Here is a 27382-nt window from a genome sequence, read left to right on the forward strand (position 1 = left end):
TAAATGAACAATCTGTGCAAGGTCATTAGTAATTGCAAAAGCTTCAGCATCTTGACCAGCTAGGTTGGTGTGAATCAACGTGATTAGAAAACGGAAGCCAGCTGGAGTTGGGAACATTAAAATCACCAAGTAAAATTACTTCACTGTTAGTGAGGTTAGGGAGAAAGTCATGTTGGAAAGAGAGGAAGTCAAATATTCTTATATTAAAGCTAATGCCAAATATTTCACAAATAACTATTTCAGAGAAACTTTTTGAAATACATTTTTTCATAAACCCTTATTTTATAAGTTTCATTCAGTAATTATATCTCTATAATAATGATTTTTTTGGCCATTCATAGGTATTGAAAGAAGTGATTATATACTTAGAAATTAATTCCTTACTGCAAAAAATTGTAAAAATCAAAGTAAAGTAAAATAAACTAAAAACTTTTCTGCCAGGTGCATTTTTTGTGTCTAATTACAGGTAAATATTTTAAATAGGTAGTGAATGCATTTTGTTTATATGATGATAATGAAATGAAATGCAAGTTGGCAAAGCGTATTTACCTGTATTGGTTGTGGATGTAGTGATCAGTGTGTTATATATATTCTGAAACTTGAATCTGTTTTATAAAGGATAAAACTAGTGGAAAAATCTCTACTAAATCAAATCAAAATCAGTTAATTTAGCACTAAATAAAAGTGCCTGGAAACATCTTTTCCAGTGGAATTTAAAATTGCCTTTCCAAATGGTAGGCTGGCTAAAAGGTTCACAGTTTTTTGATTTAAAAAATAATAATAAATAAACGCTGCATTCCTTTCTTTATGTAAAATTTGGATTTAGTTTCATTTTTCCTCCTCCCTTCCTCTGAAAAAAGCTTTTGCAAAGGGTATTGCTAACTCTAGTTTTAAAAAAAATGTACAAAATTTAAATTATTCTAATTCTTCAAGTGAGTGTAAACAGGTAGTGAAACTAAAATGGTACTGGAATAAGTTTGTTATTTCAGTGGTGATCCAGACTATGAGATTGCGGTGTGTAGATATTATAGCGTGTTGTAATGGTGATGCTTTAATAATAAAAACCTTTATTTTGAAGAGGACCATTTCCAGATTTAAGAAATGTATTCAAATATTCTTATCTTATATTAAAGCTAATGCCAAATATTACTCAAATAACCATTTCAGAGAAACCTTCTGAAATACATTTTTTATTAAACTCTTATTTTGTAAGTTTCGCTCAGTAATTAATCTCTATAATAATGATTTTTTTAGGCCATTCACAGGTATTGGAAGAGGTGATTTTGTAAGTTTCATTGTGTATATACTTAGAAATTAATTCCTTACTGCAAAAAATTGTAAAAATCAGAGTAAAGTAAAATAAACTAAAAACATTTCTGTCAGGTGGATTTTTTGTATTTAATTACATGTAAATATTTTAAATAGGTAGTGAATGCATTTTGTTTATGCGATGATAATGAAATGAAATGCAAGCTGGCAAAGCGACTGCATAATATTGTTGAACTGCAAAAGATTTTGGGACAAAATCTTGCAGGTAAATACTTATCATTTATTGCTCATTTACTAGAAAAAAATTACTTAATAACCATTTGTGTATAAAAATTAACCAAGAGACATTTATTTTACATTGATCTGTAAAACTTGAATATTAATTAAATTTAAATATTAGGAGTAATTGTCTTTGTCTTTATGAAAGAAACTTTCAGTGGATTTAGTTTCATTTTTCTGGGAAAAACAGAACGAAAAAATTATCTCTTATCAGACTTTTAAAATGATCCATTGTCAAATACAGTCAGACCTCTCTTTAACGAACTTCCATATAGCAAAATTTTCTATGTGGCAAACTTTTTTGATTTCCCCTTGGTCATTACATTGAAAATAGTTTCCATATAACAAACTGATTTTGAGAGAAGTGGGTGCGCATTGTTTTCATCTCTGGCTTTTAGGCAATAAAGCTGATGCTGTAGAAAGCACAAATTTAGAGCTAAAAGGATTAAGCATTTAATTAAGCTAAAGGGATTAATTAAGAATTAATCCCTTTAGCTTTTAATAGCTAAAGGCTTTAATTCCACGAATTAAGAGCTAAAACATTTTACACTTTAATGGTGCCTGTAAAACCCTGCAGGAGGAAACTGGCCAACCACGGTGCGGGATAGAAAAAGATGTTTGAAAAAAGTTTGGGAGAGGCTTTTGCCCAAAAGTGGCTAGCAATGGCTAAAAAGAAGTAAAACCTATACGACTTATATACTACTATGCTGAGAAATCCTGCTGGTCAGCCGTCCACAGCCATTGGCAAAAATTAAGGCATATTCTCGACACAAACATTGGCTCTGGTCAACCTATTTTCTACCGAAAAAAATTATTAGAGAATTAGGACAGAATAAATTTTACTTTATCTCAGAAATTCATCTATTGTTTCGAAGAAATGAGTCATCCACACTTTCAATAAATTTCACCTGTCTCTGCTTGCATGGTAACTACAAGTGGTCCCTAATTTCAGCTTTGTTTTTACTGCTGTGGAAGCAACCTTACAGTGTCTAAGAGGAAATCCTTCATTGTAGTGTGAAAAGGTGGAAAAAAGAAAAATAAATTGCTTTAAAATTTGATGTCCCTGCCAGTAGTGTGTCAACCATTCTGAAAAACCTTGTTTCGATTCTCAAACTGTTTAAGGAAATGGGACCCAGTTGGAAGCGTGAGAAATTATGCCTTTGGGAAGATGTGGATGAAGCAGTTTTTAAGTGGATGAAGTTGATTCGAGACCAAAGCATGCTGATATCAGGGCTGTTAATAAAAGAAAAGGCTATGAAGTACACATCTTTTCTGGGGCACAAAACATTCCAAGCCAGTTCTGGTTGGCTGGACAAATTTAAAAAGCACCGCGGCTTGCTTGAAAAAGTTATTTCTGGCGAAAATGGAGTTGCAATCAAAGAAGACTATACCCATTGGAAATAAACAGTTTTGAAAAAAAATTATGGAGAACTATGAGTCCAAAGACATATTCAATGTTGATGAAACATGTCTATTTTTTAAATATTTGCCGAACAAGACACTGACTTTTAAAGGTGATAAATGTTTAGATGCTAAAAATAGTAAGGAGAGAATTACACTCTTGGTTGCAAATATGGCTGGTAATGAAAAACTGAAGCTTTTGGTAATAGGCAAAAGTAAATAACTCCGATGTTTCAAAGGAGTAAAATCATTAGAGTTGGACTACAACTACAACAAAAAACCTTGAATGACAAGCGAAATTTTTGAGCAGTGAATTTTAAATTTTGATAGAAAGATGATGAAAGAAAACAGAAAATCGCATTGATTGTCGACAACAGCCGCAGCACCTTCACTTGGTAATTCGAAACTTACAAGTGTGAAGCTTGAAAAAATTATACTGAGAATAGAAACCAACCAACCTATAGATTTGTGGATGTGCATATCAGAGTTGGCGAAAGTGTAGAGTCAAGATGTGATGGAAACAACGATTAAGAATTGTTTTGCAAAAGCAGGTTTTGCTAAAAAGCTAATTAACAGAGATGAATTGCTAGAAGACAGTGAGCAATCTTGGGAAGAGTTCCAAGGGAGCTTTGATCAGTGGAGAAATTGTTCTTGATGAATTTTTAGGAGTTGATAATGATGTCATAGTAGCTGAATATCTGAGTGAATCCAACATTTTGGAGCGTATTTAAAGAATTATTGACAATATCGACGATGAGTTGGATGAAAATGAGGGCAATATTAAAACTTCCAAACAAATGTTGGCAGCATTTGAAACTTTGCATGAAAGCCTTCAGTGGGAAGAAAATGTAACAGAAAATATATCTGAGTGTTTAAAGTTTAAACAATTTAAATACAGTAGAATCCAATTGTGATAAATTTAAAATGGAAAAATTTGGATTCCAATAGAATCCAATTTTTTTCCATTTTAAATTTATCTCAATCTCAATTTGAATTGATATCATATTTGATGTAAGTAAATTATTGAGTTAACCTGGTTCATGCATTATTTCGAAGATATCTTGTGAATTTTCCTTTTGTTCGTTTTATACACCGTTGCTATGTATGAGTACTTCATCTAATTTTACACTTTTTAGAAATTTATTGTTTATTTGACACATTTATTCACCACATTTCATTCTTTTAACAACATTTTGTGTTTTATCTCCACTTAAATACAAATGATACTTCGTCTAATTACATTTTTTAATTTTGGAAATATTGTTTCTTTTATAAATTTCGCTCTCATCTCATCGATTCAGTTTCGCTTTATTTTTAATTAATCATCTTGATACACCTAAATTAAAATTTGGTTACCTTGTTCCTTTTGAACCTGGCCTACATTCATTATACCCATAGAATAGGTTAATTTTAAACTAATAGTATACATAACCACACCCTTTTAATATTGCACTTTCCCATTTTCGCGTGTTTATAAAATCACGTATGCATTTTGTTAGCCATTCATTCATACACTGCGATTCATTATTTTATAATCACTCTTATACACTTGTATATTTAACTACGTTTAAGTTATAAATAAATATAAAAAATATGAACATGCATCTACACAATTTGGTTCAGGGATATATTTATATCACTTTAAAATATGAGGCACAAAAATTTCATATTAGGTTCCTTAAATATTGTTTAAGGGGCAAACTTAATCCCAAAATTTGTCAGAGTGTCTCTTAGACAAAGAATATCAGGCATACAAATAGTGGCATTTAAAACATTGCAAAAAATAGTTAGGATGACATTAGAATTCAGAATTGTTAGCAAGAAAAAATATTTTAATCAATTACAAAACTTTCGAACTAAAGTAAAAAAAAATCTTCATTTTTATGATTGGAACTATGTAAAATCAGTGATTTAGATTAGAAAACAGGCGTTAGAAAATGAAATAAACAATAGACATAGAAACAAAATACAACAGTTATTATTGGCCAATAATAGATATGTTGCAAGAACGGAGGGTAACACACACACACACACACACACACACACACACACACACACACACACACACACACACACACACACACACACACACACACTTCGATAGTAGAGATGAAATGACACGTTATCTAAGGGGGAGGGAGACAGTTGTAGAAACACTCAACATTATGTAACAGAATTAACTGTACCACATAATGATATTATTTTTAACAATACAGATAAGCAAAATAATAGTTCAAACCTCTGTGTCATAAATTTATCCACGTACGGTTTATCTACAGGTCAGATAAATCTCCTCAAAATAGGTCTTAATTATAATCTGCCGCCTACACGACTTCTGAAAAAACAAACAGTAATTGAATTTGAGTACGGCTTAAGAAATAGTAAGAATAAAGAAGGATTAATACAGCAGATCAACAATTTTATCAATAATTCAAAGGACCCAAGTATACCTAAACTATCTAAAGGAGAAAGGATCGGATTACAAATATTAAGAAAAAATGATAATATTGTAATACAAAGTGAGGATAAAGGGAACACTGATGTCATCTTAAATAGAAAGGAGATTATATTGAGAAATGAAATAATATCATATCCGATAACTCAACATATCAACTGGAAAATAGAAGTACGTTCGATAACTTGATAAAACAATACAATAACACTAACTGAATACAGGAAGAAAGGCTATATTACAATCGCAATCCTAAAGAATCTAAAAGCTAGAACCAATAAGGTACCTACCCTGTTTGGACAAATTAAGTTGCACAAAACGGTATGCGATTAGACCTATTGTCTCCTACAAAAATTCGGCCTTTCATCCCTCGCTTCATATTTATATGATATTATAAAACCTTTATGTCTTATTTTAAAATTCAGTATAAAAAAATGAGAGTCACTTTTTAATAAATTAAAAGACAAAAAGTTAGATAATGATGATAAATTATTTTCTCTAGGTGTTGTTTCATTATACACAAACTTAGATATTAATTATTCGCTTGATACACTATGGGATTTGATTAACAGTGATTCCATAATATTGAATAAAACCAAGTTACCAAAAACTGAATATTTTATTTAATCAGATTTCTCATTCAAGTCAATTACATTGATTTTCAATCGAACATTTATAGACAAATTTTTGGACTCCCAGTGAGACTTAGCTTGAGTGGCCTTGTCGCGGAAATTTACCTTAACAATATTGAACAATTACATTTAAATCTGTATATTCCAAGTTTAACATTTTATGGTAGGTTCCTTGACGATAACCTGGTCATTTCTCATAAAGATATTGTAATTAATCTCATGGCTTCATTTAACAAAATTCATACGAGACTAAAATTCACTTTAGAAGATGAAAAACCGGGAGAGAAATCTATAAATTTTCTTAATTTTACGTTAACTAGGGTCAGCAATAACGTACATTTTAAAATATACCGCAAACCAACAAACACAGGGAAATTTTTACATTATTCAAGTTATCACCCTTTTACTTATAAAAGAAGTATCATTTTTAACTAATTCTATAATGCATACAGATATAGTTCTACACAGGAATCTCTTAATAATGGACTTGGGGAACTCTCTACAAGATTTTTGAACAGGGGATATACATTAGGTACAATTGAGAATATTCAGTGACAGGCAAAACAAAAATCAGAATCGGTTTCACTTAATAATAAAAACATTACACAAAAATATTTTATTAAAGTTTTTTATGTACAACAATGGTATAAACAATTCATTAGTATTTTTAAAAAACATGGAATTTAAAATTGTTGTGCAACACATAAGTAAACTCCACACAGTACTGAAGATGAGGAAGGAAACTACAGTTGTTAATAGGGAACATACCAACATAGTCTATAACATTGTGTGTGAGGAATGTAACTCTTTTTATATTGGTTCTACCTAAAATTATCTTTCAATGTAAATACAACATTGAGGGCAAAAAAAGGACAGGTTCATCTGAACTTTCCTTTCATGCCATCCATGAGAACCATATGTTTCTTTTTAATGAGGCAAGAGTAATTAATACACAATATGAATATACAAAACTGCCGACCGGGCTAGCCGGGTAGGTAAAGTGTCTGCCCAGCAACCCAAAGGTTGCGGGTTCGATTCCCGCCTCGGGCTGGATATCACGATGGTGCCGAACCAAGCGGTTGGTTGAATATCCCGGCCACGATACACGAAGGAAGCAAGAAAAAACTGGTTCCTTCGTGTATTGATCACATCATACGAAATAAATAAATAAAAAATATACAAAACTCCTAATAGTCGAAACACTTGAAATGAAGTTAAAACCCTAACGCTATAAATGTATGTAGACCATACACGATTTCGGACTTGTGGACCTTTAGAAACGTGTAAATAACATTATTTGCATTGGTTAATAAAAATAATCTCATCGCAGTACGCTAAATTGAATCTTATTATTAGTATAAAAGAGAGTGGAGATTGTTGTGTCACTTTACTTCCTGTGAGCACGGACCATGAGCACGAACATTTGTTTTTAGTGGGTTGATGTGCATTGACTTCACTTTCTCTTCCTTTTGGCAGTGAGTAGATTATGGAAATTGAATACAGGATTATTTTTAAGAAACCCTTATATATTAATGATTTTAAACCATAATATCGTGTCATAAATTTAGTTTTATATAATGTATTAATTGTATTAATTTGATGTGAGCGTCAGGCTGAAGAACTTCCTATAAAAAGGTATGAGTTAATCTCTTAATTTTACAAATTAGAATCCAGCGTACAACAAAAGTGTACAACAAAAAATAACCAAATATTTTATGACATAATTCTTAAAAGTGTACTAATAAATTGTGAGCATCATGTAAGTAATCATTTCTTAATTATGTGTGTATTAATAAATTAATTGTTTTAAAATGTTAGAAAATTTATTTGTTCCCACTTTTACTATATTTCTGAAATTTACAGTATTTTTCATCGTTGAAAAGGTCATATTTCTTTGTAACGAATTTTTTCAAGGGAACAATCGATTTCGTTATATAGAGGTCTGACTGTATATACTAAATATTCACTTTAACATAATGTTCTTAATTGTTTTAAAATGTAAAAATATATTCATAGCATATATAAAAATATATTTGTTCATGGATTGTATATAATCATTTTTATATAACCTGGTTTTAAATTGTCTCTTATGAATCTTTCTGTGGAAGTTCTGTTTATGAACAAAATGATTAAATATTTTGATGTAGGTTGCTGTTTGATGTTAATTGATTTTTATTAATTTACAAGGTTTATAAATCCAAATAATGCATTACATGCATCTGACTCAATTATTCTCAATTATTCATCCTCTAGAAACTCCTAATTTTATTCCTCCTATGGCTATTTTTGATTTTGATAAGTCTGATCTACCAGCATCACAGTTACCAACTACTACTACTGCTGCATCTGTTTTCAAAGCAAAAGGAAGGAAAAAAAAGAAATCAGCAAAGTGAGTTTTTCAGTCTCCTGTTAGGTATCTTTCCTCATAATAAAAATTCATGAACACTACCTATTCAGTGAATAATAAGCCAGGCTGTGGTGGTCATTAACAGATCAGTACATTTTGAAAAATAAAAATAAAATAATAGCAGTTATAAGATTTTTTAGTAAATTTTGAATTACTTATGTCATTAAAACATGATCAGCTTATAAGTTTTGCCAGAGTGAGGAGCAGCTCTTTTTTTTATCACCTTTCATTGCTTATTGATGATATTTAAATTCAGACCTTATTCTGCTTTACCAAACATTTTGAGGGTACAGCTCTAAAACATTTTGATACATTTCAAGAGACAGCTCTAAAACATTTCAAGGGTACAGCTCTAAAACATTTTGATACATTTCGAGAGACAGCTCTAAAACATTTCAAGGGTATAGCTTTAAAACAGTGTTCGCAGGCCAGCCACTAGTTAGTACACCAGACCAAACCTATTAGTAACTCTCTAGGAGGCTTCCAGAGCAGCTAGTGTATAATCTTGCTACTTTTACTCTGCCAGATAGTGACTGGAGAGAGTACGAGTAGTGTGTATGCAGGGGGCATTGTCGAGGCCACGTTATGTTATCACATATTCTTACCATGTGTACGCCATATCCAAAAATTTTGTTACTTCATACAACATGTCACCCCCCCCCCCACTTTTTCTTACTATTGAATACACCATGAATTGTCAAACTAATAGAACAAACTTATCTACATAAAGATCTAAACTTCCCAAACACTTCCTAGTTTATTTCACAAATATACGTGGTCTCATGTCTAATCTCAGTGATGTCCATTTCCACATACAGTCTGCCAAACCTCATGTACTTTTTCTGACAGAATTTCAGTTATCAGTTGATTCCACCACTGCTCATCTCAGTTGCCAAAATTATTCGCTGTATGATTCCTTTCACCTCAAAGGAGATACTTGTGCATATGTCCGTTCCGATATCCCCTGTCAGAGACCATTTGGAATCTCCTCTGGCTTAAAATCTCTCTGCCTCATTCTGTCAAATTCATCTGTTGTCTCTACCATTCTCCCAACTCCACTAATCACATGTAACTCTTTGACTTCCTCTCTTTGCAACTTGACTTTCTCCAGTAGAACATTCCTAATAGTGAGGTAATTTTCCTTGGCGATTTTAATGTTCACAAGGCCAGCTGGCTTCCATTTTCTAGGCAAACAGACCCAGCTGGTCAAGGTGCTGAGGCTTTTGCTATCACTCATGACCTCACACAGATTTTTCATTTACCTACCAGAATACTGGACAGTCCTAACCATACATCAAACATGCTTGATCTTTTTCTCACAAACAACCCTTCTAAGTACATGGTCGAAGTGAGAGTGGTCCTTTAAACAGCTCAGATCACAACTTGGTGATTGTCTCTTCTCCAATGGAGCCTTTATCTCATGACTATTCCCAACCTCATGTTGTTTGGCATTACAAGAATGCAAAATGAGATAACCTGCGAGATTTCTTTTCTTCTTTTCCTTGATTAGATTACTGTTTCAAAACGTCTAATGTCAACGTTTGTTCAGATCGTGTCAGTGAAATTATTCTTGTAGGAATGAAATCCTTTATTCCACACTCCACTTTAACATCTCATTCTTTATCTAAACCTTGGTTTTCCAATAAATGTGCTAAGGCTGTTCAAGAGAATGTTGTATATTGTAATTGGCTTGTTTCCAATTCTTCAGTTTCATTTTCTGCCTACACCAAAGCTCGCAACGATTGTAAAGCAGTTATTAATCAGCCCAAACTAGATTTTGAACAGGCTAAAAGTAGAAAACTTGCTTCCTGCCTTAATGGTAGCCGAGCATTCTGGTCTCTTGCGAAAGCAATTGGTTGCAACTTTTGCACATCTCTACTCCCACCTCTGTCAAAACCAGATGGTTCTATTGTCACTTCAGCCAAGGATAAAGTTGACCTGCTAGCATCCCATTTTTCTTCCAACTCATGTATTAATGATCTTGGTAAAACACCTCCCATCATTCCGAGGCATTTAATTCCATCAAAAGGATGTCAGAAGAATTTTGACAAATCTTGCTGCTAAGAAAACTCCAGGTACTGATGGTATTTCTCCTCTTGTTCTCAAAACCTACACTCCTGAACTTACTCTTGTTCTTTACCATCTTTTTTCACTTTCTTCTTCCAAAGGTGTTTTTCCTTCTGCTTGGAAATTTGCTCATATCTAGCCAGCTCCTGAAAAGGGTGACAAATCCCTCCCATCCAATTATCGTCCCATTGCAATTACTTCTACACTTTCTAAAGTAATGGAGAAATCAATTAACTGCCCATTCTTAAACTATTTAGAAACCTTCCATCTGATCAACAATCACCAGTATGGATTTTGTCAGTGTCGATTCACTGGTGATATTCTGGCTTACGTTACACATTTATGGACAAATTCAATGGAAAAGTTCGGTGAAACACAAGCAGTTGCTCTTGACATCTCAAAGGATTTTGATCATGTTTGGCATAAAGATCTTCTAAATAAGAGTCCATCTTATTGTTTGCCAACTGTTTTTTGTAATTGGATATCCAGTTTTCTCTCTGACTGCTAACTGTGGGTTGTGGTAGATGGCTCTCTGTCTTCTAACTTCTCCACTAATGCTGGTGTTCCCCGAGGTTCAGTTCTTTCTCCCACTCTTTTCCTCTTGTATATTTAAGACCTTCTTGACAGAAGGTCTTGACAGAACTATGGAACTTCTTGACAGAAGGTCCATAGTTTTGCTGATGACAGCACATTCCATTCCGCTGCCAGTTTGAGGAACCTTGCCCTGCAGAAACAGCTTCAACTTCTTGAATATCCACTACCAATTCCTTAAATGATGATCTATATGTAATTTTGCAGTGGGGAAAAGATAACTTAGTTGATTTCAATTCTTCTAAAACTCAGTCCTGTCTTAAATCTTGCAAAAAGGATTCTTCTGCTTCTATGCTTATCTTCTACGACACTCTGATTTCTTGACAAGATCATATATCTCTATTGGGATTACTCTGACTTCTAATCTCTCTCTCTCTTAGGATAGGCACATTACAAATATTACTTCCTGTGCATCAAAAAAAACTGTATTTTCTCTTTCACTCTCAGCATTACTTTCTTCAAACAGTTGTTCACTCTGTACAAATCGCAAATTCACCCTACCATGGAATATTGTTCCCACATCTGGGGCGGGGACCTCCACAATCTGTCTCATGTTTCTTGATTCCATTCAGAAGAGGGCAGTTAGGTTAATTAATGACTCATCTCTAACAGAGTCTCTCCACTCTCTGTCCAACAGATGTACTGTTTCTGCTGCATGCATTTTCTACAGATACTTCCACGGGCACTGTTCTTCTGAATTAGCTTCTATAATTCCCACTTTCTCTTTCAAAACAGTCCCAACACGTGCTGCAACCAGCCAACGTCCATTTACTGTCCAAATTCAAACTCACAGAACCAACTTTTCATCTTTCTCGTTTACTCATTTCAACTGCTGTTTTCTGGAACAACCTTTCTTCCTATGTATTTCCTGAAAATTACAGTCTACAAAAGTTCAAGTCTAATATCAACGAATATCTTCTTTTGTCTTCTTAACTTCCAATCCATGCACTTTACTAAGTACTATAGGTTCGAATACCTCTTGTGCTTGAAGTTTTCATTAAAAAAAAAAAAAAAATTCACTTGTTGATTTTTGGACTGTCTCGTTCATAAAAATTACTTAAAATATTTGAGCAATTTTTTTTTTTTTTTAATGTGAACCCCAAACATGAGAGGTATTAGAACCTATATTACTTAGTACCGTGCTTGGGTTGGAGGTTGAGAAGACAAAAGAAGATATTTGTTGACATTGGACTTGAACTTCTGTAGATTGTAATTTTCAGGAAATACGTATGAAGGAAGGTTGTTCCAGAAAACGGCAGTTCGGCAGTTGAATGAATAAACGAGGAAGATGAAAACTTGGTTCTGTGAGTTTGAAGTTGGACAGTAAATGGATGTTGGCTGGTGGCGGCATGTGTTCGGACTGTTTTGAAAGAGAGAGCGGGAATTATAAAAGCCAATTCAGAAGAACAGTGCCCATAGAAGTATCTGTAGAAGAGGCATGCAGCAGAAACAGTATGTCTATGAGACAGTGAGTGGAGAGACTGTTAGAGATGAATTATTAATTAACCTAACTGCCCTCTTCTGAATGGAATCAAGAAGCCTGAGAGAGGTTTTGGGGGGCACCACTCCAGATGTGGGAACAATATTCCATGGCAGGGCGGATTTGCGATTTATACAGAGTGAGTAGCTGTTTGGAAGAAAAGTAACGCCGAGAGCGAAAGAGAAAACCAAGTTTTTTAGATGCGGAGGAAGCAATATTTGTAATGTGCTTGTGCCAAGAGAGATTAGAAGTCAGGGTAATCCCCAAAAGAGATATATCATTTTGCCTAGAAATCAGTGTCACTAAAGATAAGCATAGGAGCAGAAGAATCCTTTTTGCGAGATATAAGACAAGACTGAGTTTTAGTAGAGTTGAAATCAACTAAGTTGTTCTTTGCCCCACTGGAGAATTACCTGAAGATCGGCATTTAAGGAATTGGAAGCAGATTTTCGAAAAGTTGAAGCTGATTGAGCAGGACAAAGTTTCTCAAAATGGAAAGTGGAATGCAATGTGCTATCATCGGCAAAACTATGGATAGGATTTCCAGTCAATGGAAGAAGATCATTAATATACAAGAGGAAAAGAGTGGGGGAAAGAACTGAACCTTGGGGGACACCGGCATTAGTGGAGAAGTTAGAAGACAGAGAGCTATCTACCATCACCCTCAGTGAGCGATCAGAGAGAAAACCGGCTAACCAATTACTAAAAACAGTTGGCAAACCATAAGATGGAAGCTTGTTTAGAAGACCTTTATGCCAAACACGATCAAAAGCCATTGAGATGTCAAGAGCAACTACTTGTGTTTCACTGAACCTTTCCATTGAATTAGTCCATAAATGGGTAACATAAGCCAGAATATCACCAGTGGATCAACACTGACGGAATCCATACTGGCGATCGTTGATCAGACGGAAGGTTTCTAGGTAGTTTAAGAGTTGGCGGTTAATTGATTTCTCCATTACTTTAGAAACAATAGAAGTAATTGCAATGGGACAATAATTGGATGGGAGGGATTTGTCACCCTTAGCATTATTAGCATTAGCATTAGTAGAGGCATATGATGCAAGAAAGCAAGCTTATTCAGCATCAGCCAAAAAAAAAAAAAAAAAAAACCAACCACTACTCCCATTTCACCCCTCCGTTCATTCGAAATACCTGTCCAGCTGAGCCTTAAATTTGTTTAGGCTATCAACTTCAACAACAAGCGATGGGAGTCTATTCCACAAACCAACTGCCTGCTGGCTAAAGGCAAATTTCCGCACATCTATCCGACATCCGTCCTTCCTCAATTTGAATTTATGCCCTCTCAGGTGATTATTCTGAGCAAGAGGAAGAATCCCATCGGCATTGAGCATGCTCAAGCCATTCAAAACCTTATACACCTCTATCAGATCACCTCGCCGATGCCTAGTCTCCAGGCTCTGTAATTTGCAAAACTTAAGCCTTTCTTCGTAAGAGCAACCCTTTGTTCCATTCACTAATCTTGTTGCCCTTCTCTGTACTCGTTCCAGCAGCTCTACATCCTTCTTGAAATGAGGCCTCCAGACCTGTATACAGTACTCAAGGTGTGGCCTGACCAATGCCTTATACAAGGGAATAATCACATCCCTGTCCCTGCTAGAAAAATTCCTGTATATCATTGACAAGACACCATGAGCTACTCTTGCAGCTCGTCTGCACTGCTCAGAGAACTTCATATCTGCCTGCACAATTACCCCCAGGTCCTTTTCATTCTCTACCACTGTCAGCGTAGTACCACAGAGTTCCCTTTTTAGGAACTGGCTGGATATGAGCAAATTTCCAAGCAGAAGGAAAAACACCTTTGGAATAAGAAAGTGAAAAAAGGTGGCAAAGAATAGGAGTAAGTTCAGGATAGGAGCAAATTGATACAAGTGGAGAAATACCATCAGGACCTGGAGCTTTCCTAGCATCAAGATTCATCAAAATCCTTCTGATATCCTTTTGACGGAAGACCACAGGAGGCATTGAATGGAGCGTGTTGGGAATGGTGAGATGTGTTTTACCAAGATCATTAATACATGAGCTGGAAGAAAAATGGGATGCTAGCAGGTCAGCTTTATCCTTGGCTGAAGTGACAACAGAACCATCTGGTTTGGACAGAGTTGGGAGCAGAGATGGGCAAAAGTTGCGGCCAATAGCTTTGGCAAGAGACCAGAATGCTCAGCTACCATTAGGGCAAGAAGCAAGTTTTCTGCTCTAGTAGAATTACTAAGAAACAAAACATTACACTTCAAGGCATAATGCTACCTCATTAAATCTGTGAATTTAGGCCACTACTTATGATTATTATGACATTTTTTGTTCACTTCTTTCTTCAGATGATAAAGAAATATAAGAAAATATAAGAAATCTCCCAAACTCCATCTTTCAGTGTGGAAATATGTTTTTATTGACTATTTGATCTCAGGTCCATTATATTTACATTTAGCAACTTTCCCTACCCTCCCCACACAGCATTTTTGCAAGTCTTAAGTATCACCCTTAACCTATCACAGTCTGTCAAGTTCCTTGGAATCATTCTAAACTCAAAACTATATCTCATTGATCACATAAAGTGTAAAAGTCAGTTGACTGAATTGGATTTGCTTTGCGAGGATATTTAAGAGTTTTTGTTTTTGATATTTAAAACCAATCAATGATGGACAGTATTATTTTGTCCGTGGTTAAGCCTAAATGGTGAAATGCATTGCATTCTTCTGTATGCTCCATCAGTTGTCTCAAATTGTTAAAAGTTAGTTTAATTTAATTCAGCTTTATGTAAACAATTGATCAATGTGGGAGGATAGTAGCGTGTTTTTGGGTTTGAAATTGGTTTGAGCTAGCATTAGCAGGGCACATGATGCAAGAAAGCAAGCTCATATAGCATCAGCCAAAAAAAAAAAAAAAAAAAAACCACAACACAGACCCTTCTCATTTCACCCATCTACTCACTCCAAATTTTTGTCTAGTTCTGCCTTGAATCTGTTTAAGCTATCAACTTCTACAACGACAGATGGAAGTTTGTTCCAGCAATGAACCACCCGTTGGCTAAACGCAAACTTCTGCACATCTGTCCTACAACTGTCTTTCCTCAATTTGAATTTATGCGATCTCAGGCAATTATTCTGAGCAAGAGGAAGAATCCCATCAGCATTGAGCATGCTGAAACCATTCAAGGCTTTATACACCTCAATCAGATCACCTTGCAGGTGCCTAGTCTCCAGACACTGTTTGTAATTTGCAAAACTTAAGCCTTTCTTCATAAGAGCAACCCTTTGTTCCATTCACTAATCTTGTTGCCCTTCTCTGTACTCATTCCAACAGCTCTACATCCTTGTTAAAATGAGGCCTCCAGACCTGTATATAGTACTCAAGGGGTGGCCTGACCATTGCCTTATACAAGGGAATAATCACCTCCTTATCCCTGCTAGAAAACTTTCTGTATATAATTGACAAGACACCATGAACTACTCTTGCAGACCATCTGCACTGCTCAGAAAATTTCATATCTGCCTGCACAATTACCCACAGGTCCTTTTCACTCTCTACCACTGTTAGTGTAGTACCACACAGTTGATACATTATTCTGGGGTTACTGCTTCCCATATGCAGTACTTTACATTTGTCAACGGCGCCTCCATAGCCAGGTGGGAAGGAGCAGCAGTGCGTAGCACACGCTTCTTGATTAGACCGGGGTTCGAGTCCGTCACCACCAAATACGGAGGATACGGAAAGGTCAAGAATGACCACCGCATATTCCCGGAGCAATATGGCCTTAGTTGCTAATGCTCCTAAAAACCAAATAACAACAAACAAACATTTGTCAATATTAAACTTCAGTTGCCACCTCTCAGCCCATCTGCTCAACTTTTCTAGATCCTGTTGCTGCAGCTTACTGTCATTAGTGTCATTAACAACCCTGCTGACCTTTGTATTGTCTGCAAACTTGGACATTAAGCCTGATATACCATCATCAATATCATTGATGAATACAGAAAATAACAATGGACCCAACACTGAACCCCGGGGGACTCCATGAAGAGTAGTGTCCATTGATTACCAATCTCTGTCTCTTCTCCCACTCAACCATCCCTTTATCCATAGCAGCAATTTGCCGCCAATATCACACTGCTCCAATTTGTGCAGCAGTCTTCCATGTGCAACAGTATCAAAAGACTTTCTAAGATCCAAATATATGATATCAAAATTATTCTTTGCATCCAGTTCCTTTGTGACTACATCATAGTATCCAATCAAATTGGTCAGACAAGACTTCCCCTTAACAAACCCATGCTGTGTCCGAGCTATAACTAAAGTCTTGTCTACATGACCCTGCAATGCTTCTTTAACCAGTGCCTCCATTAATTTCCCAGTAACAGAAGTTAAACTAACATGTCTGTAATTACCTGTCTTCCCCCTTGATCCTCTTTGTGGATTGGGGTCACATTTGCACTTCTCCAATCCATGGGTACCTCCCCTGAGTCCAAAGAAGCTCTCATAATTGTGGCTAAGGGTTTGCTACTTCCTTTGCTGCCTCTTTTAATATAACTGGATAGATTTTATCCACCGAGGTGCCTTTCTTACGTTTATCTTCAACAATTTCTCCTCCACTTTATTCTCAGTTATTACAAGATTATCTAGCTTACTGCCAGAGTTTAATACACCTCTGGCATTCCCCTCCCTGAATAACTCCTCATGTGTGAATGTAGATGCAGAATATTCATTCAGTTTATTATCTACCTGAGCAGGACCATCGATATAAAGTGGACCAATCTGATTCATTTCCTTCCTTCTAGAGTTTACATAAATAAAGAACTCTTTGCTGTTTTTCTTTGCATCCTTTGCCAAAGATTTCTCGTAATCTGCCTTTGCTTGATTAATCTCCTTTGTGACTTGGTTACAGATCAGTTTATATCTATCATAGGATTCTGTGTCACTTGTTAATTTATATGCATCCCATGCATTTTTTTCTCTGCCACATGTCTAATTACTTCATCTGACATCCATTTAGGCCTAAATCTTGAACAGTATTCCTTAGTTGGTATGAAAAACCTAGTAGCTTCCAAGATTAATTCTCTGAATGCTTCCCATTTTGAATTTGATGTTAGTAGCATCATTTGTTGGTCCCACCGTATAGAATTTAAATACAGTCTCAGACCACCATCGCCATCTTTACGAAAGCACAAACCCTTTCCTTTACCCCTGATGGTAGTTACCGCTTTGAGTAAATCCCACTTCAGCACGCTGTGATCATTGCCACCTAGTGGTTCCTTTATTTGCAGATTCTTAATGCATGAAGAATCACTACTGATAATCTGATCAAGAGTATTGCTCCCTCTAGTTGCCCCCCAAACATGCTGCTGTAGAAAGCAATCATCCAAAATCCACAAAAGCCTTTCTAGTGTGTGAGTGACCAACCCACAAATTCCAGTCAATCTCTGGGAAATTAAAATCCTGCTTGTGTAACTTCTAAATATGTTCAATCAATTTTTGTTAGCTGATAACGATAATACAAGTATTCTTGTCAGAATGATTAGTTGTTAACTCATTTGACTTTTGTGGTTGTGCCAGAGTATAAACAGAAAATTGTTTTAAAAGCTAAAATTGCAGCCATAAACCAATATTTTACATATGTTTTTTGATGAATGGTGTGTGCACCTCGTATATGTTTTCCCCATTCCTCTTACAAGATTTTTCAATTGAAAAATCTTCTAAGGAGAGAGAGATACCTTTATTTCAAAATCTTGTACTGAAATCCTATCATTTGGTAATTTTTGTTTGTATACCTTGTTCACAATTTTGAGTAGCAAATGCAGCATACTTAGAAAAAAAAAAAAAAAAAAAAAAAAGAAAGCTGCCATCTTGTTCACAATTTTAAACAGCAAGTGCATGTGTAGAAACAGAACTAAAAGCTGCTGCTTTGTTACTCAGGCTCTTTAGGCTATAGAAAAAAAAATAGTGCAATATCTAAAACTCAGAGCTTGATATCAGAGTTATTTCCCTGAATTTCACATGGAACAACAGAGTAAAAGAGAGAGAAAATATGGAGGTTGAATTGTAAGGTTAAAAATTTGGTAAACTGTAGTGATACTGGAGAGATGTGTGTGTGTGTGTGTGTGCGTGCGAGCGAGCGAGCGAGCGATACTTGAACACATATGGAGATATGCATTACCATGCTATATGTATAATGTCCCATTTTAAGATTCAAGTCAAGAGAATTTGATTTGGGAAACACTGGAGAGTGCGATATCTTCAGTATTCATCAAACCATTCCTATACATGTCTGAGGCCTTTTGGTATGGTGCATCATTCTCTTGGTAGACTCAGCCTTCAGGGAATGGACGGAACAACCAAGAGACCTATGGTATCCTACATTCCCCAGGCCAGAACATTGCCACAACCAGCCTGCAATATGCAGGTAGGGCTTACTGTCATACACGTACCTTTCCATGGCAGATAATGGAAATCCAATTCATCACACTTTCTAATCATCCATTGTGTAATCACACTGTTTGAAAGCAGGTGAAATGCTGTCAAACAATATCTGTGATGTGCAGATATTGTTTGACAGCAGGGATATTGAGTCAGCCCTCTGCTGTAGTGCACCACCTGATGGAGAATGTATCGAATAATCCTAATGCAGTTAGACTGTTCCATATTGTACCCACATTGTTCCAGTTGTTCCATGTGAGATTCTGTTGGTCTCATAAGCCATTGCATTTTTTCTCTTTCACTCATCTATTCATCCACTATTGGGACTCACTGTTACACACAGATTTTGTGCAAGCTGATTGTTTTGCCCCTTTTGTGCCATTTTTCATACTCTTGCACAGTGATAGTTTTGGAATAGTCCACTAGATGCACTGTTTCAGAGAATAACACCTACCACCAACAAAAAAGTCCATATTGCGATCTCATCCCATACTCATTGCCTATGACATTGTGTCCAGCTGCAGAGATACTGTTGACTGCTTTCATGTAGCTGAGCTTTTCTTCCCATGATAGAGTCCACTTGCTTCCATTAGGACTGATGGTCCTATTTCAATATATATAGGATAATGCCAACAGCTCTGAACAAAGTTAGGGAGTAAGTTACATGCACCAAAATGTGAAATAAGTTGAACATAGGTCTATAAATGTATCCTTTCTAAGTTAATTCTATTATTATTATTACCTGCACTCTTGATTAAAAATAAATTGTATTGTATTGTATTATTATTATTATTAGCCGTATGGTGCAAGGAAGACTGAGGCTTATGCTGCACCAGCCAAAACAAAAAAAATTCCTGAGTTACCCTGAGAGAGAGAGAGAGAGAGTCAGAAGTAGGAAGGAATCACCAAGAAAGAGAATAATTTTATAAAGGTAGTAGTAGTAGTAAGGTATTAAGGTGTTTTGCAGTTTTCACATTTCAGCAGGGGTTGAGTTGCAGTATAGGTGCCAACATGTCTTTGCATTAATGATTAAACATGCCCAAAATTATCAAAATTTCATACAATTCTAGAGTGTTCCAGATTGTGTGAAAGTCAGCCACAATGAAGATTTTTTGTTTCTAATGGGAATTTAACAGACTAAACATTTTAAGTGTCCCACATACAAAAATTCCATAGTCTTGTAAGCTTGGAGGCTATGTTGGCCTGCTCAACCTGTCTGATTCTACGATAAACTGGTATCAAACTATTCACAAGCTGCAATGCTGAAATGTGGGAAAATGTGTAAACCACGTGTGCTTTACTTTGGATGGATAATATTGAAATTTTGCATATGAAACAGGTGAAACTGTTACTTGTGTAGCACTCATCAAATAACGCGGGTGATCAGCCTTGATACTACTGACAGTTGTGTGTGTTGGTCGTTTGCATACACCATTATGCAAATACTCTTTTATAGAGTTGCCACTCTATAAAAAGCAAAAGGTCAAGTCTATACCTTCTAAGTTTGGCCCAAAGTCTTCAGGTTTAAACATATGTTTGGATTTCAAGTTTTGTTGTCTAGGTCACAGAATGGTAGAGAATAAATGAAATTTACAAATATGCTTTTTTTTTTAGAATAGTAACTTCCAAAACTATTTAATATTTGTATCACATATGACAATATTTTCAACTATGGCTTAGTGTTTATGGAAACCATAAACACTGCAGTTATTAATGTCATATTGATACAGGCTATGTTGCTAAGTTTGAGGCTGCCACTTCAAGAAGCTGCTTGAAGTGGCAGCTTTATTCTTCTTCTTCTTTGCTATATCCTAGGGCACACCTGTTAAGAGCATTTTCTCCAACTGATTATACATAGGGCAAAGCCTAAAGTCTTTTCTTATAGCATTCTAAATACATGAAAGTCTGTAAATAGTTTTGTAAGTTACATTCTAAAAACAAAGCTTGTATGTAAATTTCATTTTTTCTCTAGCATTCTATGACAACAAATCCTGAAACCAAATGAATGGCTGAAAAAATGAATTAAAATGAACTTAAAATAATGAACTGAACAATGGCTAGAAATCAAGGGCAATACAAAGACTATGCATTGATTTTCTTGGGCTCCAGTGCTTTTTATACTATCAGTTCAGTTTCTAACCACAGAATATGCAGAAAAAGTTGTGTAGTGGGGCTGTTCGATAACAGACATTATCGAACAGCCCTCATAACATTTTTCATTACAACTGTACTACTTGCAATTTCTAGCTGAGCTGTGCAGTTGACTCATGCACATAATGTGCTGGTCAACTTTATGCCGGCTCAGTTCTGGCAGTTGGTCAAGTCTATACGTGTTAAGTTTAATACTAGTAGTAATCGAGGCATGTGATGCAAGAAAGCAAGCTTATGTAGCATCAGTCCAAAATAAATAAAAATTTCACACATCCATTCCCTCTAAATGTTTGTCCAGCTCCTCGAATTTATTTAAGCTATCAACTTCCACAATGACAGATGGAAGTTTGTTCCAGCAATCAACTACCCGCTGGCTAAAGGCAAATTTCTGCACATCTATTCTTTAACTATCTTTCCTCAATTTGAATTTATGCCCCCTCAAGTTCATATTTTGAGCAAGAGGAAGAATCCCATCAGAATTGAGCCTACTCAACCCACTCAAAGCCTTATACACCTCAATCAGATCACCATGCAGGTGCCTAGTTTCCAGAATGCTGCAATTTGCAGAACTTAAGCCTTTCTTGGTAAGACTATCCTTTCGTTCCCTTCACCAATCTTGTTGCCCTTCTCTGTACTTGGTACTAAAGAAACTCTACATCCTTCCTAAAATGAGGCCTCCAGACTTGTGTTCAGTACTCAAGACGTGACGTGGCCTGACCATTGCCTTATGAAACATATGAAACAAAGGGATAATCACTTCCTTTTCCCTACTAGCAAAATTCCTGTACATCATTGACAATACCCCATGACCTGTTCTAGCACCCTGTCTACACTGCTCAAAAATTTTTATCTGACTGCACAATTACTCCTAGATATTTTTCATTTTCTACCACCCTAAGTGTAGTACCACACAGTTCACATGTTTCTCTGGGGTTACTTCTAACCATAGACAGTACTTTGCATTTGTCAATGTTAAACTTCAGTTGCCACTTCTCAGCCCATCTGCCCAAATTTTCTAGATCCTGTTGCAGTAGCGTACTGCCATTACTGTCATTAACAACCCTGCTAACCTTTGTATCATCTGCAAACTTCAACATTAAGCCTGATATACCTTCATCAATATCATTGATAAATATACAAAATAACTGTGGAATCAACACCGAACCCTGGAGGACTTCACTAATAACATTAGTCAACAAAGAGCAGTGTCCATTGATTACCACTCTCTGTCTTCTCCTGCTCAACCACCGTTTTATCCATTGTAGCAACTTTCCCTTAATACCATACTGCTCCAATTTGTATAGTAGCCTTCCATGTGCAGCAGTGTTAAAAGCTTTCCTGAAATCAAAGTATATGATATCAATATTATTTTTTTTTTGCATCCAGTTCCTTTGTAACCATATCATAGTATCCAATCAAATTTGTCAGACAAGACTTTCCCTTAACAAACCCATGCTGTCTGAATTATTACTGCAGTCTTGTCTAAATGATCTTGTTTAGCCTACATACAATGGACACGACATACAAGGAATGATATGCCACTCTCAAATTTCATTTCCATCTGAAGAAAACATCAGTTGGAGCATATGAAATGTTAAGAGGCTTATGGTGAATCTATGTTTCCATATAGCACAGCTCACAGGTGGTTTAGAATGTTTAAAGATGGATGTGTTTCACTCGCAAATATCTGTGGTCATGGAGCTCCAACCACTGCTGTCACCAGAGAAACCACAAACACTGCTTCTGTAACCTTGAGAGAAGATCATTATATAACAGTAAGGCAGAGAATATCAGTAGGAAGCACTTATGGTATTCTTCATGACCATTTGTCATAAGCAAATGGTCATGCTTTTATACTCAGCATACCCAGCATTTGTCCATGCTGGGTATGCTGAGTATAAAAGCAAGTTCAGGTGGAGGTTTGTCGGGAGCCCTGCAATAGGTGGTTTCTGAAGATGGTGAAGTTCTGCACAAGGTTATAATGGTGGACAAGTCATGGCTTCATCATTGCAACCCAAAGAGTAAGCAACAAAGCTCTGTTTGGAAATTTGTATTATCCCCAACACCAAAAAAAAAAGCAAAAGTTGTGACTTCTGCTGGAAGGGTTATAGTCATCCTTTTTTTTTTTTTTTTTTTGACATTCAAGAAATGGTTTACCAGTTTGTGCCCCATCGTATGAATGTTATGGACCTTACTACAGAATTGCACTTCACACTCTGTGGGATCACATTCGTCATAAATGACCACATCTGCATGCTTGTTATTATTATTGTTATTTGGTTTTTAGGAGCATTAGCAACTAAGGCCATATTGCTTCGGGGGTATGCGGTGGTCATTCCCTGACCTTTCCACATCATCCGTATTTGGTGATCACGGGCTTGAACCCGGTCTAATCAAGAAGCATGTGCTACGCACTGCTGCTCCTTCCCACCTGGCTACGGAGGTGCCACTTTAGAAAGAGTAGAAGTAAGTGCCAGTGCCAGCTTAAGGCATGATCGAGTGGTTCTTCTGAACAGGAGAAGGCTATTGTTACTTATTCTCAGCTGATTCCACCACTGCGAGCAGATCTAATGCATTTGCACTAACTTGTAAGCATGTTAACTCACTACGCAACTTGAGGCTTTTGCCCTAAAATGTGACGTAATTCAAATTACTTCACACCACAGGTATCTCTCATATTATGGAGTTATACTCCGCAACTGCCTTGCCATGATTGCAACACCAGGGTGCCCGTGCATCCACCATAGAGGAGCCAGTCAGCTCTGAAGTGGCATCCGCTGAGAATAAGTAACAATAGCCTTCTCCTGTGGTGAAGAGTTATTTATTCAAAGTAGTGCAATATCATGGCAACTCGTTGTGAAGGTATTCACAATATGAGATATACATAATGATGCTAATATTATAACTGTTTAGTAGTAAGCTGTGAGCAGATCTGATGCATTTACACTAACTTGTAAGCATGTTAACTCACTATGCAACTTGAGGCTTTTGCCCTAAAATGTGACGTAATGCTAATGTTATTAAATTCATATTTGAAATTTCTGAATTAAATAAATTTTTTTTTTTTTTTTTTACTTTTTAAGACAATATGAATTCCAGTGATGTTCTTGAAATATTGGTGCAGTTGTTTCCTGCTATATGTTTATGTTATGCCTTAATGTAGCCATGTTATTACACGGGTGTAGTAACACATGCTTTTGAGTTGGGTATGGTTCAAGCTCATATGAGTGCTAAATAAGGTATTGAATTTATTTATTTTCAGAATGGTTAGATGTAAACACCTTTGAATTATGTGGTTGTTTATATTATGAACAAAAATAAACCACCAGATATTACTAATTGTAGAAAATTGACATTCAAGCTAATAAGATGTGAATTGGCGAAATTTATTTTTCGTTCAATTAGTATAAATCTGTAATGTGCCTATTGTCTTTACCACATCCATCTATCCGTCTCACATAATAACACGGCTTCTAGTGGATGGATTTTCGTTAAATTTTATGTTTGGGCCTGTTACTTATAGAGCCACCCCAAACTTCATTAAAATTTGACCAATAGACATTAAACAATTATTTTTTTGTTTGTTTGTCTGCATATTTGATTCCCAATGGATGGAATTTCATGAAATTTAAAATGCTGTTTTAGAATGATTTGTCAAGCCTTCCCAAATTTCATTAAAATCAGTCCAATAAAAATCTGGCAATTTAGTTAATTTTTTTTGTACATATCACATAGGCTATCCGTATACTGTATATTGTAGCAGAAGCACTGGATGTTACGTTTGTTGCTATGTGCTGGTTGGAGGAATGAATGGGCAATGTGGTGGATGCACAGAAATCTAAGTTTATACACAAAAATCTTTTTTGCTTTTTGCTCTTTTTTATTTATTTAATCATGATTTATTATTATTTGCTAAGCCTGAAATGCAACTCACTGAATACATTAACTAACTTGTTTAAAAGAACTTCAACATTTGTTTTTTGACAGATCTTCTAAACAAGCAAGCGACGAATCCACACAGGAGACTCAAGCTATAAATACTGAAACCAGTGCCTGTGATAGCCGACTAGCATCCGATACACAGAAAGATAAGGTATAGTGATTTCAGAACTTATGTGTGTGTGTGTTAATTGCAACATGCACTCTAGTCAAGTTGAGTGTATGCTGGAGTTAAAAACATATACATTATTATTATTATAGAGATTTTTTTTTTCTCTTTCAAGGTTGAGGAAAGTGCACCACTTCCAGTAAGTCTTCTGAATTATCGACCATATTTCAGGTGAATATAGCTACATGATCTAAAAGAAAAATTACATTAATCATGTTAATTAATATTATTTTTAAAATTAAAATTTGGTGTTTTTATTATTTTCTTATTAGCTGCTTTTTATACTTTACCAAAAAAAAAGAAAAAAAAGGAGAAAAAACTGTCTCTCCTGGAGGAAAAGTTAGTTCTGTGAATTTGGAGTTAGACAGTGAATAGATGTTGACTGGCTGCAGCATGTGTTTGGACTATTTGGAGGAGAGTGGTGGAATTACAGATGCCAATTCAGAAGAACAGTGCCCATGGAAATATCTATAGAAAACATATGCATCAGGAACTGAGGGTCTATGAGATGAGAGAGTGGAGTGACTGTAAGAGACAGGTCACTGATTAACCTGACTGCCCTTTTGAATAGAGTCAAGACCTTAGATGTGGAAATAATGTTCCATGGTAAGATATAGTTGAGATTTGTACAGAATGAGTAGTTTAGAAGAAAAGTAATGCAGAGAGCAAAAAGAAAGCCTAGTTTTTTTTTTTTTTTTTTTTTTTTAATGCAGAGAATGCAATATTTGTAATGTGCTTATATCAAGAGAGAGAGATTAGAAGTCAGGGCAATTCCAATAGGGATATGTGACCTTGTCAAGAAATCTAAGTGCCATCAAAGATGAGAATAACAGCAGTAAACTCCTTTTATCTGGGAGAAATAAGATGGGACTGAGTTTTAGAAAGATTAAAGTTAACTAAGTTTTCTTCACCCCATTGGTGAATTACCTGGAGATTGGCATTTAAGGAATTGGTGGAAGATATTCAAGAAGTAGAAGTTGTTTGGGCAGGGAAAGGTTTCTCACCCTTCAAAGGTGGGATGTAGTTTGCTGTCATCAGCAGAACTATGAACAAAACGAGCTTCTACCATTACCCAGTCAGCGGAAGAAGATTGTTAATCTACAAGAGGGAAAGACTAGGAAAAAAATTGAACCTTGGGGGACACTAGCAATTAGTTGAGAAGTTAGACAGAAAGCTATCTACCATTACCTGTAGTGAGTGGTCAGAGAGAGAGAGAGAGAGAGAGAGAGAGAGAGAGAGAGAGAGAGAGAGAGAGCTGGCTGCCTAATTGCAACAAAAACAGATGGGGTTTGTCTAGATGACCTTAATGCCAAACAAGATAAAATCCTTGATATGCCAAGGATTTTATCATGTTTGAATTTCATCAAACTGTTCCATTGAATTTGTACAAAGATGGGTAACACAAGCCACTATATCACTAGTGGATTGACACTGACTGAATTCATATTTGCAATCAAAGTTTGGATGGATGGTTTCAAAATAATGTAAGAGTTGGCAGTTAATGGATTTCTCCATTGTTTTGGAGGGAATAGAGATAAGTGCAATGTGATGAACTGGCTGGATGTGAACCAATTTCAATGCAAAAGTTAAAAAAAAAAAAAAAAAAAAAAACCCACCAGTGAACCAAAGGATCAGAGCTGACATATGCATAATCTGAGTTTATCTTTACTTGTTAAAACTAATACCCCAGCATGTTCAGAATTCAATATTCATGTTCAGAATGTTTAGTTACTTGTATTAACATGTTAATACAAGATTCATGTATATCACGAAAATTATCGCCTACAGAAATTCAAGTCCACTTTCAACAAATATAGGTCCTTAATACCTTTCATTTTTGGGGTTATTATCAAAAAAAAAAAAAAAAATGTCAGTTTTACAGAAAAGTGAAAATCCAAGTATTATGATGTTTTGTTTTGATGATGGTTCTGAAGCTCCTGAGGTCTTCTGCAGCAACTTCCAGTACAAGGACAAATTATGTGTATTATAGTTATTATAACAGGATGGCAAGTTTAATAAGGCAAATTTGGCAGATATTTGATGCACCTGGACACTTCAAGGAATAACTTAAATCTCTAAATCCATCTGTTATTTGAACTTTGAAAATTTATTA

The 27382-nt window shown here is 35.6% G+C and overlaps 1 protein-coding gene across 1 annotated transcript in view; it reads left to right on the forward strand.

The window, feature by feature from the left end:
• LOC150090396 (Fanconi anemia group D2 protein-like) overlaps positions 1-25644 on the forward strand; it is a 204939-nt gene extending 179295 nt beyond the window's left edge. Inside the window, exons 25-29 of the mRNA XM_090390299.1 lie at positions 1426-1534; positions 8287-8422; positions 25149-25254; positions 25385-25440; positions 25542-25644. Coding sequence (XP_090246425.1) covers positions 1426-1534; positions 8287-8422; positions 25149-25254; positions 25385-25440; positions 25542-25644 — 510 coding nt within the window. The remainder of the gene's footprint in view (positions 1-1425; positions 1535-8286; positions 8423-25148; positions 25255-25384; positions 25441-25541) is intronic.
• The last annotated feature ends 1738 nt before the right edge of the window (positions 25645-27382 follow it).

Source organism: Mastigoproctus giganteus, chromosome 2 (genome assembly GCF_048544385.1).
Source record: "Mastigoproctus giganteus isolate SK-2022 chromosome 2, ASM4854438v1, whole genome shotgun sequence".
In the NCBI taxonomy this organism is placed as follows: Eukaryota; Metazoa; Arthropoda; class Arachnida; order Uropygi; family Thelyphonidae; genus Mastigoproctus; species Mastigoproctus giganteus.